Source organism: Egretta garzetta, unplaced genomic scaffold, assembly GCF_000687185.1.
Source record: "Egretta garzetta isolate BGI_Z169 unplaced genomic scaffold, ASM68718v1 scaffold13, whole genome shotgun sequence".
In the NCBI taxonomy this organism is placed as follows: Eukaryota; Metazoa; Chordata; class Aves; order Pelecaniformes; family Ardeidae; genus Egretta; species Egretta garzetta.
In genome coordinates, this window is record NW_009259239.1 from 2,302,390 (window position 1) to 2,318,087 (window position 15,698).

Consider the following 15,698-nt stretch of genomic DNA (forward strand, 5'->3'; position numbering starts at 1 on the left):
CTAGTCATTAGTAATTACTTGTTTCTTTCAAGTAGGTGAATATACTCTAGAGGAGATAGGTAATGATAGGTGGATATGATCTAGGAGAGAGATTTTTTTTGTGTCTGAGGACACACTGATGTAAATATAAACCACAAAATAGTATCTCTTTGAAACTTCCCATGGGAGCTTAAAAGCACCAAAGACTGCCTTCATCATAACAGCTTGGCAGGCTCTGGATACCTCCCCATAATGGCCACACAGCTGGAGCAGGTGAAGCCTGCTTCATGGAAGAAGTAAAAAGGATTTTGCATTTTCTCTGACACAGAAAGATGTCTTGCAAAGGAAAAAAAATCAAGCAGCAGTTGTGTTCAAGTTCAGTTCCATTGTGGTCTTGTAGCCATGACAAAACCAAAATCTGGGAAGGGGTACCTAGAAATAAAGGATTCAAAAGTTGGGAAACGCCTCTACTAACATTATTAAGATTTAAGTATTTATGTTGTGGATTGGCTCAGGGGTGTGGCTAGGAAAACCAGTAGGAGGAAACGAGTGACTTGAACAGAGTCATCTATTTTTCCCTCCTCACCAGTGAGAGGCAATGCCAGAACAATGGGATGTGGGTTTGCATTGCACTCGGCCAACCTACAAAATTGGTTTGAACCAGGGAAGAAGGAGACTTGCAAGTGGATGAGCTGCAGCTAGACTTAGGGAAGAGCTCCTTAAAGTTGGTTTGGGAAATGAAGCTCTGTAGCAGGTCTCTAGGTATCTGGAAGAAATTTCAGACGCCTGCCCTACTAAAATGAGATGGAAAGATGACAGGTAAGAACAACAACTGCACAGACTGCTGCAGACGCCTTTTCCTTATGTGCTTTTTTCCCCTATTAAAATAAAAAATGCTCTTGTTTTTGAGAAATTGGTGCCTGAAGGGGAAACCCAGGAGTTCCTGAAAAACTTGCCAGAGGGTTTCCAGTGCTTTTAAAACAAAACCAAAACTCTCTATGCAAGGCCTAAGCAGATAGAGGATCCCTTTTGAGAAGATTTTTAGCTGGAAATCCTTTTCTTGTGGTGGTCCCCAGGGTAGCCAGCAGAAACCCTGCATCACCTCCAGAAGCTCTGCACCGTTCACCTCTTCTGTTTCCTTCCCCAGAAGGTCTCTGCAGGGCTCAGCTCTGGACATGATGTAGTCTAGTGATTCTTCCTCCTCTTCGTCTCGTGCTGTCTTCTGAAGAATTGACTGTTTGGAGAGGGATCTCTATCTCTTTTACATACTTGTAAAAAGAAGTCCAGAACTAATTCCCTAGAGCTACTCACCGTGAGAATGAAATTTAGTTCCCTTCACACTTTTAGTTTCATTTACTAAGTTTCTGTGCACCAGTGACATATTTTTCTATGATTCTATACAAAGTGGCTGCAATTTGTAATAAAATGTGTTTCAATTCTTTACTGCTTTCCGTCACTCAGTGGTGTTAATGAATTATCCTTCATAATGTTCCTTTGACTTGAAGATAGAAGATGTTTCCAGCCCTAGCTTGCAGATACAGGTGTTGTAATACTTGGACAGCTCACTTACTTATCTTTTACAAATATTTGGATGTTTTTAAAAAATCCAGAGGAGAAAAGGCCAAATTCTTGGCCTTTGCTTTAATTCTGCACCAAGGAATCGCTGTAATTTAGGCTCAAAGTTTTCAGTTAAGACTCTGGGATCTCAGAGAAATGGATTTTCAAAAGGTGCTGTAGTTGAAGGACCCTTTGCCTTCTCCAGCTGCTTGAGCCTGTTTCCTGTGAGAGGCTTTCAAGGGCTGATCTGTAGCTGGGAGAAACTGCAGTTCTCATTCCTTCCTCTGCTCCCCACCCTTTGCTTCTAAGCCAAGCAAGAGTAAAAGGGCAGCTTTTATTTTGGCTTTACATTGTGTTTTGGGTTTCTATTCAGGTCTGTCAAACATTTCACCACAGTATCTGAGCAAAGTTCTTCTGTGTACAGGGGAAGTTGGGACCATTAATTATGAGTAGTGCTAAAAGTAGCGCAGTTACCCAAGAACATGAATGCAAAAATTGGATACTCGCGTGAAGGGGAATTTGTGTTAGGATCCACATATTTTAAAAGCACTACATGTGCCAAGAAGGTTGTTAAGGCTGGTCTCTGTGTGAGTGCTGGAACTGTGAAATTTCGGGCAGAAAATGATTAAACTACTGCCACAGTTCTAAACGTGCATTTCTGTGGTATGGTTTGCATTTGTTTTATTTTTTCCACCAGCTGCTTTCCTTATTCTGCTATCATTAGTCCCCACCTCATTATATGCTCCTAGAAAGTACATCCCTCTTGTTAGGATGGTGTAGGTGGTAATTTGCAGTGGTACAAAGTGCTGAAGGAGAGATAATCAACTGGGTAAGTCATTACTCTCTGCAGAGACCAGCTTGCTGACTTGCTGTGCACAGCTTACTTTTCCCATTGTTTAGGACCTAGAATGTTGTAGTAATTGAAAATGTAATAGAAGACTTTAACTTGCTTGCCTAGAAAAGAAAAAAAGGTATGGCCGAATGATGAATACATGGGATATATTGTCGTACCCTAGTGAAAGCTGTAAGCTGAGGGTCTTGGATGCAGTAGAGAATCCGGTAGAGCACAGTTCAACACTAAAAAGCCTTATACAGTGCTGCATTACCACTGATTTTCTTCCTCGAATATCTCGCCCTGAATCCATGTCATGTTACAGACAGTTCCTTTGCTGTGATCTGACATAGCTCTGGTTACCACATGACACTTCTTCGTACTTTGTGATAAATGTTTGTAACGTTGGGTTCTTCTTTCCTAAGCAGTGTTTTCTCTGTCTCATATTTTTTCCCCAGCTATCCATTGCAATCTGAATCCAAATGGTATTGATCACCCTGTCCCCACAGAGGGTATTAATCTGCAACTTGAAGGTGAAGGAGTTGAATCGCCTTCTGTTAAGAACACTAGTACTCCAAAAGGGCCAGAGTCAAAAGAGACACCCAAGAGACAGCAAGTGGAGCCAGAAATATCTAAGGTAGGTAGGGCTGGGCTCTTATTTATTTTGGTGAGTCTTAAACAATCCAGGATTCTTGAAGTCCTGGCTACTGCTTAAAAAGCATTTATCGTCCTGTTAAAGACATACAAGGGTGCAAAATTAACAGTCTGGGGAAGTGGATGTTACAGAAGCAAGGTATTGCTGTGGAGTTTTAGCCCACTCACATCTTGGACATTGCACTATTTTATTTTTCTCTAGATGGAAGTAATTAAAATAATGGAATGTCAGACTTTTTTTCCAAATTACTTATGTAACAACCAGAATGGGAATAGATACTTTTTTTCTTTTTTCCTGGGGCAGGTAAAGGAAGGGAAAGATTCTATGGATATATGAATATATGGGTGACTGACTTTAATAAACTGTTAACTAATTTTAGGTAAAGTACCAGGTCAGTTCTTCCATGTCTGGTATGTCAATGAATGAACATACTTCAGAGGTGAATTCCTAAAGACAAATGAAGTGTCTGTTCTCATTCATAAGCTGCGGTTTCTTGTTTGTGCACAGCAGACATGACTACTAAGTGCAGGTGAATGTGTGTGCTCCAGATGCTTTGGGTATAGGACAATAATTTGTCATATTAGATATGTTTTTAACTAGAATGAAAAATAAGAGAATGTTAAAAAAAAAAAAAGGGGGGGGGGGGGGAGAGATTCTTTAAAAGCCCTATCCATCTTTTTGATCTTTAAAGGCCTTAAAACCAGAGTTTGGGGGGTATTTCTGCACGGTGGAATATCAAGTTTTTACTGAATCTGACACTTTGGGAGTTAATAGAGCAAATAAAATGAGTGTCCTGCTTTTTTTTTTTTTTTTTTTCCTAAAGGTCCAAAAAAGGCAATAACAATTAATTCAAGTACTGAAGAAATAAGAGTATTTCCTACCGTCTTCAGTACAATAAATCTAATAAATAATACACATACAGTTGTGTTGTATTTTGCTTTTAGAATAAAATAGCAGTAAAAATTTTGAGCAGTAGCCTTGGCAATAAAGGCTTGGTCTAAATTCTCCATTCTGATATTTTATCTAAAATACCTGGTTTTAAATGAGTATAATTGAAACTCATTTCATTCTCTCAAGTCATTGAACTAGATATAGTACAGGTGGCATTGATAAAAATCACTGGTACTTGTAGTCGTTTTCTGGCCAATTATCAAGCACGTTGCTGCTATCTCTTGAACCCTTGGAGAACACGTTTGTGCTTTAGTGATAGGATGAGGGGTAACAATTTTAAACTGAAGGAGGGTGGATTTAGATGAGATATTAGGAAGAAATTCTTTACTGTAAGGGTGGCAAGATACTAGAACAGGTTGCCCAGAGAAGTTGTGGATGCCGCCTCTCTGGCAGCGTTCAAGGCCAGGTTGGATGGGGCTTTGAGCAACCTTATCTAGTGAAAGATGTCCCTGCCTGTGGCAGGACTGGGTGATCTTTGAAGGTCCCTTCCGACCCAAACCATTCTGTAGTTCTATGATTATTGCTTTGAATCATCCATTTGGTAACAAGACCACCAAATTTCAGATGGGCTTTGAGACAAAGGTCAGCTATAATGCATTTACACAGCTTTTTGCAGACAAAGGGACACATGTCAACATCACCAGATGAAAACCTGCCCTGTATCGAAAGCTAAGGAGGTATGTTAAACTCAGAGGAAATCTTACAAGCTTGGATGTGAAGAAGCTAAATGACGCAACAGGTCATTCTCCAATTGAGAATGGGCTCATGTGTAGTTGACATGGAACACAGTCAGATCAAGCTTGTCTTTGCTTGCAAAAGACTCATCCTAGCGGAAAATCAGGATGAAGTATATTGGTGATTTAATGTAATGGAACCTGTTTCCACTGTCTGAACTGTACTTGCTGGACTGATGAATAGAAAACCGTTTCCAAGGCTGTCCCTGCTGGAGATAGCGGGGTAAGAGGAGAAGCTCAGCACTGTCAGAGTAGTGAAATCAACTATTGGTATCTGACATCTGATTGCAGAAACTTTATTTAGAAAGTTGGGCATGCTTCAGATTTAAGAACAAAAAAACCACCAAACAAAACTAAACATTTTGCTTGATGGAATAAGCTTGGCATAATAGTATCAAGCTAATGAAGTGGACTGTTTTTTCTGAATGTATTGCTGCCTTGTTAGTAACTTTGGTTTTTATGCATGGTATTAACTTAGTGATGCTTTTTGTCTAGGTTCGTATGTTATAGCCTGAGGTGGCTTGTCTTTTCTGGCTTGCTCTGCCTTAAATTTAAAAATTGTGTTGCTTTATCCTCTAAAATGTGAATATAAGAGTTGGGTTTATAACTTGTGTGGCTTTAGGAGTTGAATTAAGCTGTCATTATGAAACTTTATCCATGCAATCATATCTTCTACAGTGGAAAGATGAGCAGGAATAGAGGAAAGTATTGTAAATAAAACATTGTGGGAAGATCCATTCGTTTTATATATCTTCATTGCTCGGTTGTTTTTAAAAAGGCTTCTTTGCAATCCTGTGTATTCAAATAATATTAATGCATACCTCATATCCACAGTAGTGAGATTTACATTGCACAAAGCAATGCAATGTATTGAATGCAATTTAAGATACCTTGTAGACAATCTTCTTTGCTTTCAGCTTTCTAATTTGTCTTCATTGGGACCAATTCCAGCACTTTATGTCCCTGGCTGCATTAAGGTTTTGCTGTCCAAAGAAACAAACAAAATCTGTTTTCTAATGAAGTGTATCCTTCTTTTTCTATCCTCAGCTATGGATTTGCAGAACAATGTGGGCTACAGACAGATTTAAAGTTCTTTTTTATGCAGCTACTGTGATGTAAATAGGGGCAGTACAAGTGTTTGTTTCTATATTTGGGATGCAGACAGCAGGAAGTGGAGTGTGAGTGAAGGATCACTCGTTTAGAAGTTTCTGATCAGTATGGAATCTAATTTTTATAGGCTGACTGAGATAGGATTTAAATGGAAAATGGAACAATGATCTTAGTCTCCCTCAGCTGTTTCCCTAAGGAACCACCTTTTACAAATGTGAGCAAGTCCAGAAGAAGCCAGGATTATTAATATCTGAACTGATGTGCATAATCCAGTGAGACTCTGATAACATACAGGATATAATAGAAATTAAGGAAATTATATGAAGTGTAAAAATACTTTGCTTTTTTGTTTTATATATTTATTTTAAAGTGTGTATTTATGTGTATAAATATACGTACTTTCCTGGACAGTAATTTATTTTTTCAGTATTCATGGTATATAAAAAACAATTCAGGCAGTTGAGTGGACACTTTTACAGAGCAGAAAACTTCATTGGAGAAAACAAGGATGGTTTTTAGTATACGTTTTTAATATATGTATATTATTTCTTTAACACCTAGGTCTAACCTCTGTTGTATGTGTTTTCTGGAATTCTTATCTCTTCACTGGAATACTACTTCTGGCTCTTATGTCTGGTCTTTTTGGCTTTAATACCATAGTTATCTCTAGATAAACACAATGAATCAGGAAATTTGGAGTTACAGAGTAGAGTTCTGTTAAAAAAAATCAAAAGTTTTATTATACTTTTGAAGCCCTATACTTCTCTAAGTATAGGCTTTAACAGAAGGCGACTTTCCTAACAAGATTGAGAAAATCATCTCTTACAGAAGCATTAACTTTTATCAAGGCTTCCCACGTGTTGCACTCGTAAAGCCCTGTTCACTGTAATCATGAGACCCAAATCTGGTCTGTCACTTATTAAAAGATTATTATTTATTCAGGGAGTTTTGATTCCTAAGTGACATGTGCATATCTGGTGACACACTTTGTCTCATTATGTGGTAGCAGCAGTAGCAAATTTTATTATTTTTAATGGTAACCTCTATACTTAGACTTTTTATCTTGTGTTAGCAATTTCAGGTTTTATCTGACTCTGAGACAAATTAACAGTCCTTTAAAGTGTTCATGAAAACTATGTGAAAAGAAACTGGGGAAATGAAGTGAGTTGAAGGTTTTTGGTTTTTTTGTATCTTGCCTTCTGTTGATAAGTGCTATGTAGACACTAGTAGACTTTACTTTTTGTTGTAGTGTAGCTCATTAATTCTTTTGGTTGCTTTTGCTTTTGCTTTCTTAAAAAAAATACTTTTTTCAAAATGAATAGAACCATAGAATCATTAAGGTTGGAAAAGACCTCCAAGATCATCAAGTTCAACTGTCAGCCCAACACTACCATGCCTATTAAACCATTTCCTGAAGTGCCACATCTACACATTTTTCGAAGACCTCCAGGGATGGTGACTCCACCACCTCTCTGGGCAGCCTGTTCCAATGTTAACCACTCTTTCAGTAAAGAAATTTTTCCTAATATCCAATCAAAACCTCCCCTGGTCCAACTTGAGGCCATTTGCCCTCGTCCTATCGCCCGTTACCAGGGAGAAGAGACCAACCCCCACCTCACTACAGCCTCCTGTCAGGCAGTTGTAGAGGGCGATAAGGTCTCCCCTCAGCCTCCTTTTCTCCAGGCTGAACAACCCCAGTTCCCTCAGCCACTCCTCATCAGACTTGTGCTCCAGACCCCTCACCAGCTTTGTTGCCCTTTCCTGGACACACTCCAGCAATACGATGTCCTTCTTGTAGTGAGGGGCCCAAAACTGAACACAGGATTTGAGGTGCTGCCTCACCAGTGCCGAGTACAGGGGCACTATCACTTCCCTGCTCCTGCTGGCCACACTACTCCTTTGCTATCAAGCCAGGATGCCATTGGCCTTTTTGGCCACCTGGGCACACAGCTGGCTCATATTCAGCTGGTTGTTGACCAGTACCCCCAGGTCCTTTTCTGCCGGGCAGCTTTCCAGCCACTCTTCCCCAAGCCTGTAGCGTTGCATGGGGTTGTTGTGACCCAAGTGCAGGACCCAGCACTCGGTCTTGTTGAACCTCATACAAGTGGCGTCAGCCCATCGATCCAGACTGTTCAGGTTCCTCTGCAGAGCCCTCCTACCCTCCAGCAGATTGACACTCCTGCCCAATTTAGTGTTGTCTGCGGACTTACTGAGGGTGTACTCGATCCCATCATCCAGATAATTGATAAAGATATTAAATAAGACCGGCCCCAGAACTGAGCCCTGGGGGACACTGCTTGTGACTGGCCACCAACTGGATTTAACTTCGTTGACCCCAACTCTCTCTGGGCTCGGCCATCCAGCCATTTTTTTACCCAGCAAAGAGTACACCTGTCTAAGCTATGAGCCACCAGCTTCTCTAGGAGAATGCTGTGGGAAACAGTGTCAAAGACTTTACTAAAGTCTAGGTAGAGAACATCCTCAGCCTTTCTGTCATCCACCATGTGGGTCACCTGGTCATAGAAGGAAATCAGGTTGGTCAGGCAGAACCTGCCTTTCATGAACCCGTGCTGGCTGGGTCTGACCTCCTGGCTGTCCTGCATATGCCTGGTGAGTGCACTCAAGATGAAGCTCTCCATAATCTTCCCTGGTACCTTATTGTAGTTGGGTGTCACATTGGCAAGCCTCCAGTCGTCTAGGACCTCCCCTGTTAACCAGGACTGCTGATAAATGATGGAGAGTGGCTTGGCAAGCTTTACTGGCAGCCCCCTCAGTATTCTTGGGTGGATCCCATCCGGCCCCATAGACTTGTGAGCATCTAGGTGGTGCAGCAGGTCGTAAACTGCTTCCTCCTGTACTATGTGGGATTATTCCATTCTCCATCCCTGCCTTCCAGCTCAAGGGGCTGAGTACCCTGGGGATAACTGGTCTGACTATTAAAGACTGAGGTAAAGAAGGCATTAAGTACTTCAGCCTTTCCCTCATCCTTGATGGCAATGTTCCCCCCCACATCCAATAAAGGATGGAGATTCTCCTTGCCTCTCTTTTTGTTGTTAATGTGTTTGTAAAACCATTTTTTGTTATCAATTATAACAGTGGCCAGGTTGAGTTCTAGTTGGGCTTTTGCCCTGTACTCTTCTTGTGTTGCCTGACCCTTCTTCCAAAAGTGGTAAACTCTTTTTTTTTTTTTTTTTTTTTTTTCCTTCTTGGGCGCAAAAGCTTCCTGTTCAGCCAGGCTGGTCGTCTTCCCCTCTGATTTGTCTTATGGCACATGGGGACAGCCTGCTCCTGCACCTTTAAGAGTTCCTTCTTGAAGAATTCCCAGCCTTCCTGGACCCCTTTGCCCTTGATACTGAACAACACTGAAGGACTGATGGAACTCAGTAACAAGAGGATGAGAATTTATTTTGGCTTACTGGGCCCAGTTCAGGACTGGTGTGGGTGGAAGCAGCTCCTCTGGCTTCCTGGGGACTTCTGCTCTGCTCATGAAGCACTTGGGGGGTGCATGTGTCAAGTGTGTGATGAAATGTCCAAGCACAAAAGAGTGAGTCTTCTGAGTAATAAGGGTGTTATAAAATTTTTCTTAGAAATGTAACAGTGGTTTGTCAGTTATTAAAAAAAAAAAAAACCACAACAAAATCCTGGTACTGTTCTCTAATGAGAGAATAGAAAAAGTAATTTTCTAGAAGAATTCTCCATGTTTTTTAATCAGTGGGTTCTGTTTCACAGTGTTTATCCTTTTTGCTCAAGCTTATAAAATGAGTTGGATGAGAAAGACAGCATTGGCCAAGCAGTGGTCCTGGCGAGGAGTATGATGGAACATATGCATCCATCAGCATAGCTGCTTGCTATGCGAAGATCGGACTGGATGAAGTTAACAAATGTTCCACCTGTTGAAGTGAAGGTTCAGCACCAGCCCCAGCTGGGCTGTTCCACTCCTCCATGTTTTGCTGTAAAATTGTGCGGCAGGGTGAGGGGGTGTTTGAATTGTATCCCAGCGGAGATGCAGACCCTGTGGTTGAAATGTTACTTCACTGACAGAAAGTTTGCTTTTTGCAGTTGATTTTTGTGGAGAAGGAGTTAAAAGATTACCAATGTCCACATCGGATCACCAGGGTGAAAGTCGATAGATATGGTGTGAGTGGGATCTTTCCTTTAAATTCTTTTTTCCCCTCCCCACTGTTTGACTGCAATAGTGGCAAAATACCACTTATTGCATTGGGTCTTTTTTATAACCGGACTGGATGAAGTTAACAAATGTTCCACCTGTTGAAGTGAAGGTTCAGCACCAGCCCCAGCTGGGCTGTTCCACTCCTCCATGTTTTGCTGTAAAATTGTGCGGCAGGGTGAGGGGGTGTTTGAATTGCAGACCTCTACATGTATCCCAGCGGAGATGCAGACCCTGTGGTTGAAATGTTACTTCACTGACAGAAAGTTTGCTTTTTGCAGTTGATTTTTGTGGAGAAGGAGTTAAAAGATTACCAATGTCCACATCGGATCACCAGGGTGAAAGTCGATAGATATGGTGTGAGTGGGATCTTTCCTTTAAATTCTTTTTTCCCCTCCCCACTGTTTGACTGCAATAGTGGCAAAATACCACTTATTGCATTGGGTCTTTTTTATAACTAGCAAAACCAGGTACAGAATCCGAGTGTACAGTATGCCTGAAGTGGATTTAAAAATATTTTGTAAATGTTAGTATCTGCTGAAATAATTACACTTCAGGACAATGTGCCCTAATGTCTCATTTAGAGTTTAGTAGTAATACACAATAATTAGCGTGCTCGCTTCTATCTTCAATAGACTTTTTTCTTTCACGTATTGCATAGTTAGAAGTATGCATGTTGTCTTGCTTTCAGATGTCTAAACTGGGGGCTGAGACTTTTGATGTGTATGTATCTCTTCCTCTCTCAGCCTGTCATTCGTGATTGTGACCTCTGGCTGAAATCTGAGTTTCAGAATCGTGCAGTGAACAAACCTTCTATCCTGAGTGGTGAAACTGGAGCGCTGGGTGACCCTGTACATTGCAAGCTGATGCTTTGTTTATTACTCTGGGGTTTTACTGATGTGAATGAAGTGCTGGAGTAACCATACCGGTAGTGCAGAATATAGCTGCTTGGTTCAGAATTTACATTGTCACGAGCCAGGAAAACAAGAAACATCTCTCTCTGTTGGGGTCCTGTAAGTCAGCTTATCATAGGAGCACAAACGCCCGATTTAGAATCCAAGTGTATTCTTGCTGTAGCATGTTTTTTCCCCATTGCTGTATCATCCATTCTTGTTATAAATAGTGTAATATGAAAGCCCACATTTTTCCAGCAAGGTTTCTACATTCAGCATAAAAGATCTGGCTACTCCTGTTCATCCTGTTCACCCTGACTGTGTGCCTGGGGATTCTGAAGCATCCTCTGCCCTGACAGCAGCCACGCGTAAGTGGGAGAGTTTGCCCGAGCTAGTTTGTTGTGCTCTGTGCAGGACAGTGAGTGGAAAAGAAGGGCATTGGCAAAGGGCATTATTCATTTCCTTCTCCTTCACCCCCCCATCACAAGGTGGGATTATTTTCCTATTGCTTCTCTTCTTTCTCCCCATAGGAAGTCCAAATAATTAGCTCAGACTAATACTTAGCTCTTTTGATGGGTATAAGTAGAACAGATGATGTTTACTCACAAAGACCGCTATTGATTGACCTTCTGAACTATTTAAAGGGATCCTTTATGAAATTCATCTGTACAAGTATGCTCTATCTATGCCTTCAGTCCATCAGGTGATAACAGGAAGAGAAATTTCTGTTTGTCAGGTTTTGTACAGTTGGGCTTTCACCAAAAAACCAGTGATGAAAACATTTTCAGTGGTTGCATGCATGCAGTACGTGCATGTGAAGGACAGCAAGGTGTTGGCCCATGGGAAATGGTGCAGTCCGTGACCCTGCCATGTGCTGGGGGCTCCACAAATGCCCAGCGAAGTGGTGGTTGCTGCTGCAGGGAGCGAATGCAGTCCTCGTATAGGGCAGGCGGGAGCAGATGGTTACAAAGAGGAGCATAAGGAGGGAAATGATCTGGCTCCTGTTGTCCTGTGAAAGCTATCAATGTGAAATTTGTGTTCTTTCCCATTACACTAGTGTGAAAAGGAGCAGCAATTGCAGTATGTATTAGCAAACATGAGAAGTAAAAAGCCATGGTAGTACTCTAGAAATAAGTGGGATGTCTAATACTATAGACACATGTAGACACAGACACATTATTTAAAAGAACTTCTTCTCTTCAGGGAAAAAGAAATATAGATGAAAAGATGGAGTGGCTTTTAGAGGAAAAAGCAATTCCATACAGCGTGTGGATGCATAATGTACTTATAGTGCCAGTTCTGCTGCTTGCCTCGTTGTGAAGCTGCTCCACAAAGCCATCCAAACCCTCTGCTTTCACTTTGAAGCTACTTTAAGGGCTTCACAGAGATTGCTTCAAAAAGAAAGCAGTATTTTAATGACATAGCTGCTTTGATGGGGAAGGAAAAGTATAGAATCGCCCGGTAAAGAAAATAATAGCATTGTGATTAGAGGGATTACAAAATGTATTATAGAACCAATTTAGCATTTTAAATGGGAAAGCAGTTTAATGCTCCACTGCTGGCATTGCAGGTTCTGCAAATAGTGCACTTCATCTGAGTTATAACAATAATTTCATTAATCTGCCCCATGTGTTTGCTGGACGCTTCTGACAAAACTGATTAGCAGTTGCTGTAGTCCTCTTTTCTCTCTACAAGCGGGAACTTTTTTCTTTTCCATTTGGAAAAGTGACATAATTGCCGAGCGCCAGGAGTGAAGCGTGTCACAGTCACAAAGGGGGTGTGGGACTGTAATAGCCTTGCTAATGTCTGAAGGGCGTTTCTTGTGTTCCCGACCTGTCAAGCTTTCCCTCAGTGCAGAGGTGTGCTAAGGAGGGAAGGGATTTCATCAGGAGAGTCTGGAAAAGGGTGGCCTGGGGCAGAGTGGAGTCTGTCTTCCCCTCTGTTACCGTGGGTGGAATTGGGCTTGCTAATGAGGGTCAGTTAAATAAGGTGTCTATGTGCAAGCCAGGTGTCTGAACTCCTATTACATTTGATGGAGATCTATTCAGCGTGCTCAGAGGAGCATAGAGAGGGACCAGGCTCCATCTGAAGTGAGCAGGGCTCAGCTGAATCTGTCTACGCTTTGGGGACTGCATTGACACTTGAGTTTACGTATTCAGGTCTCAAACTCAGTTCTGTCCTCTGCTTTACAAGCTAAACAGCCTCCGCGTTTGATATTGAAATGGTTATTAATGTCTGATGGAGGCGAAACCTTGCGTCAGCAGACTGTATTTCAGAGCCGGCATTTACCTCAAAAATCATACTTTGAACGCTTAGGGTAGACTAGTCTCATGTACATGGATATGTTCAAGATGATCTTCCAGCACGCAAATACTGCTCAATCTGAAAAACAAGTCTCTTTTTTTGGACTAAAAGGAAGTGATTGGAGTGTGCGTGTTTCATTTTTCCCCTTTCCTTTAATTATTCTTGGACTTTAGAAACCTATTGCTCTTCACTAGATGTGAAGTTCTTGCTCTGTGGCTCAGTTTTTCCAACTGTAGAAAAATTATAATTAGGACCAGTTAAAACTTGTTTCAGTAGAAAACTGAGATTTGGAATACATTTTCTACCAAAATTTCATCTTTTGCATGTGTATGTATGTAAAATTGATTGTACCAAAGCTCTGCAATGTATCCCTGAAAACTGGAAGACATTGGCTTGGTCAGGCTGCCTGAGAATACACAAATGCAGCAGCATGTTTGCTGTCTGTTCCCGTTCCTCTCCATGAGACAGATCCTCCAGCTGTTTTCCATGGTGGGTAGCGGTGAAGGCCTCCACTGGTGCTTTGTCTGTGTCATGCCTCTGATTTTGATGGGAAGTACTTGGTGGATGGGGACTGGACCGTGCATGGTGTTTGGCTCTGAGGGATATCTTGTCTCATTCGGGGCCTCTGGGTACTCCAGAAATGCCAGGAGTAATGACCTCTGAAATTAAGGAGGCTTTTCAGTACGCTTTCATTTCGCACTTTGCAAATACTAGATCTTTTTAGCTATATCTGAATGTGAACTTCAGTCAGAAGTGTTTCTGTTTTATCTCTATTCCACAGTCAGCTGCAGATTACTGTGTGGCTGATGTGCCACTGCAGGGAGCAGGGAAACAACTCCCCGGTGTTAAAGCAGGCATTTTCTACAATGCTGTGTATTATCAGTGGGGCAAGCAGAGGGTAAGGAGAATGTCGTATTTAATGAGAGACAATTCTTCCCGTTCTCCCTTTAATTTTTTTGACCAACTGATTTGTAAGTAGCATGGCTGTGATACCATTAAGTGGAACTTTGATATAGTGATTCAGCCTGGGGATGGCTTTAAGTGCCTGTGTCCTACTTCTAGTTCTTCCATGCTTCTAGTTATGTTGATGAGGTGCTTTTATATTGTCATTAACCACTCTGGGCATTTGCAGGGTTAGCTCAAAACTAAGAATGGGATCCAAGTATGACAGACTCTTAAACGAACAGAAGTGTTTTAAGTTTGCAGTGGGAGAGCAGAGGGAGGGAGGAAGCAGTATAACAGCATGTTTCTTTGAATTTGGGAGGTGTCAATGTTAATGTGCAGCTAAGGCCTTCGGCACCTGGAAAAGACAAATGCTGTTGGTGACAGTGGCATCAAACATCACAAGTAATTTCCCTTTAAGAGGTCAGGGGATGTTAATCCAATTCCTTCAATAAATGCACAGGTTAAGAAGAGAAAAGAGATTAGCTTCTGGTTTTAGGGTATTTACTTATTTTAGCTTTTGAACTGTTCCTTGTTCTGTTCATGCAAACTTGTGATGTTTTCCTATTCTCTAAGTATTCCAGCTGTCATCTTTGGTCTACCAGCCCTGTGAGACCCTACAGACCGACACGTAGCCATCTTCTGCCCACCAGTTTGGTCTTCACTTCTCCTGCCAGACTGATATTGTTACCCCTACAGCCTGTATCTTTTCTCTTTGTCCACCCCCCTACAGAGAGCAAAGAGTTTGCTGGAGTCCAAGAGTTAGCTAAGACTGATTAAGGCAGATGTAGTATTCAATCTTGCTTCTCGAACTGTTGCCTGAAATGGGAGATGCTGATCCTGGTCCCTTTGGAGCAGCGCTACTAAAGCCCACCGGTGCCTCATTCAGATTGAATAACCAGCAGAATCTGCTTAGGGCTTCCCACCAGTCTGACTGCAAGCTTGCAGTGGGAGAAGCTCAGCATGGGTTTCAGGAGGCAGCTGTGCCCATCCTGTGTCCCACAGCAGGTCACAGATGTGACCCTTCATAGAATCATAGAATCATAGAATGTTTTGGGTTGGAAGGGACCCCTAGAGGTCATCTAGTCCAACCCCCCTGCAGGAGCAGGGACACCGCTAACTAGATCAGGCTGCTCAGAGCCCCGTCCAACCTGGTCTTGAATGTTTCCAGGGATGGGGCCTCCACCACCTCTCTGGGCAACCTGTGCCAGTGTTTCACCACCCTCATTGTAAAGAACTTCTTCCTTATATCTAGTCTAAACCTACCCTGGTTTAGTTTAAAACCATTACCCCTTGTCTTGTCACTGCTGGCCCTACTAAAAAGATTTTCCCCGTCTTTCCTATAGGCCCCCTTTAAGTACTGAAAGGCCGCAATCAGGTCTCCCCGCAGCCTTCTCTTCTCCAGGCTGAACAAGCCCACCTCCCTCAGCCTGTCCTCATAGGAGAGGTGCTCCAGCCCCCGGATCATTTTTGTGGCCCTCCTCTGGACCCGCTCCAACACTTCCATGTCCTTCTTGTGCTGAGGGCTCCAGAGCTGGACGCAGTACTCCAGGTGAGGCCTCACCAGAGCAGA

General features: G+C 42.1%; 1 protein-coding gene across 1 annotated transcript in view; it reads left to right on the forward strand.

The window, feature by feature from the left end:
• The first annotated feature begins 716 nt into the window (after positions 1–716).
• SAMD12 (sterile alpha motif domain containing 12) overlaps positions 717–15,698 on the forward strand; it is a 96,732-nt gene continuing 81,750 nt past the window's right edge. The window contains 2 exon segments of the mRNA XM_035891588.1: positions 717–798; positions 2,827–3,005. Coding sequence (XP_035747481.1) covers positions 717–798; positions 2,827–3,005 — 261 coding nt within the window.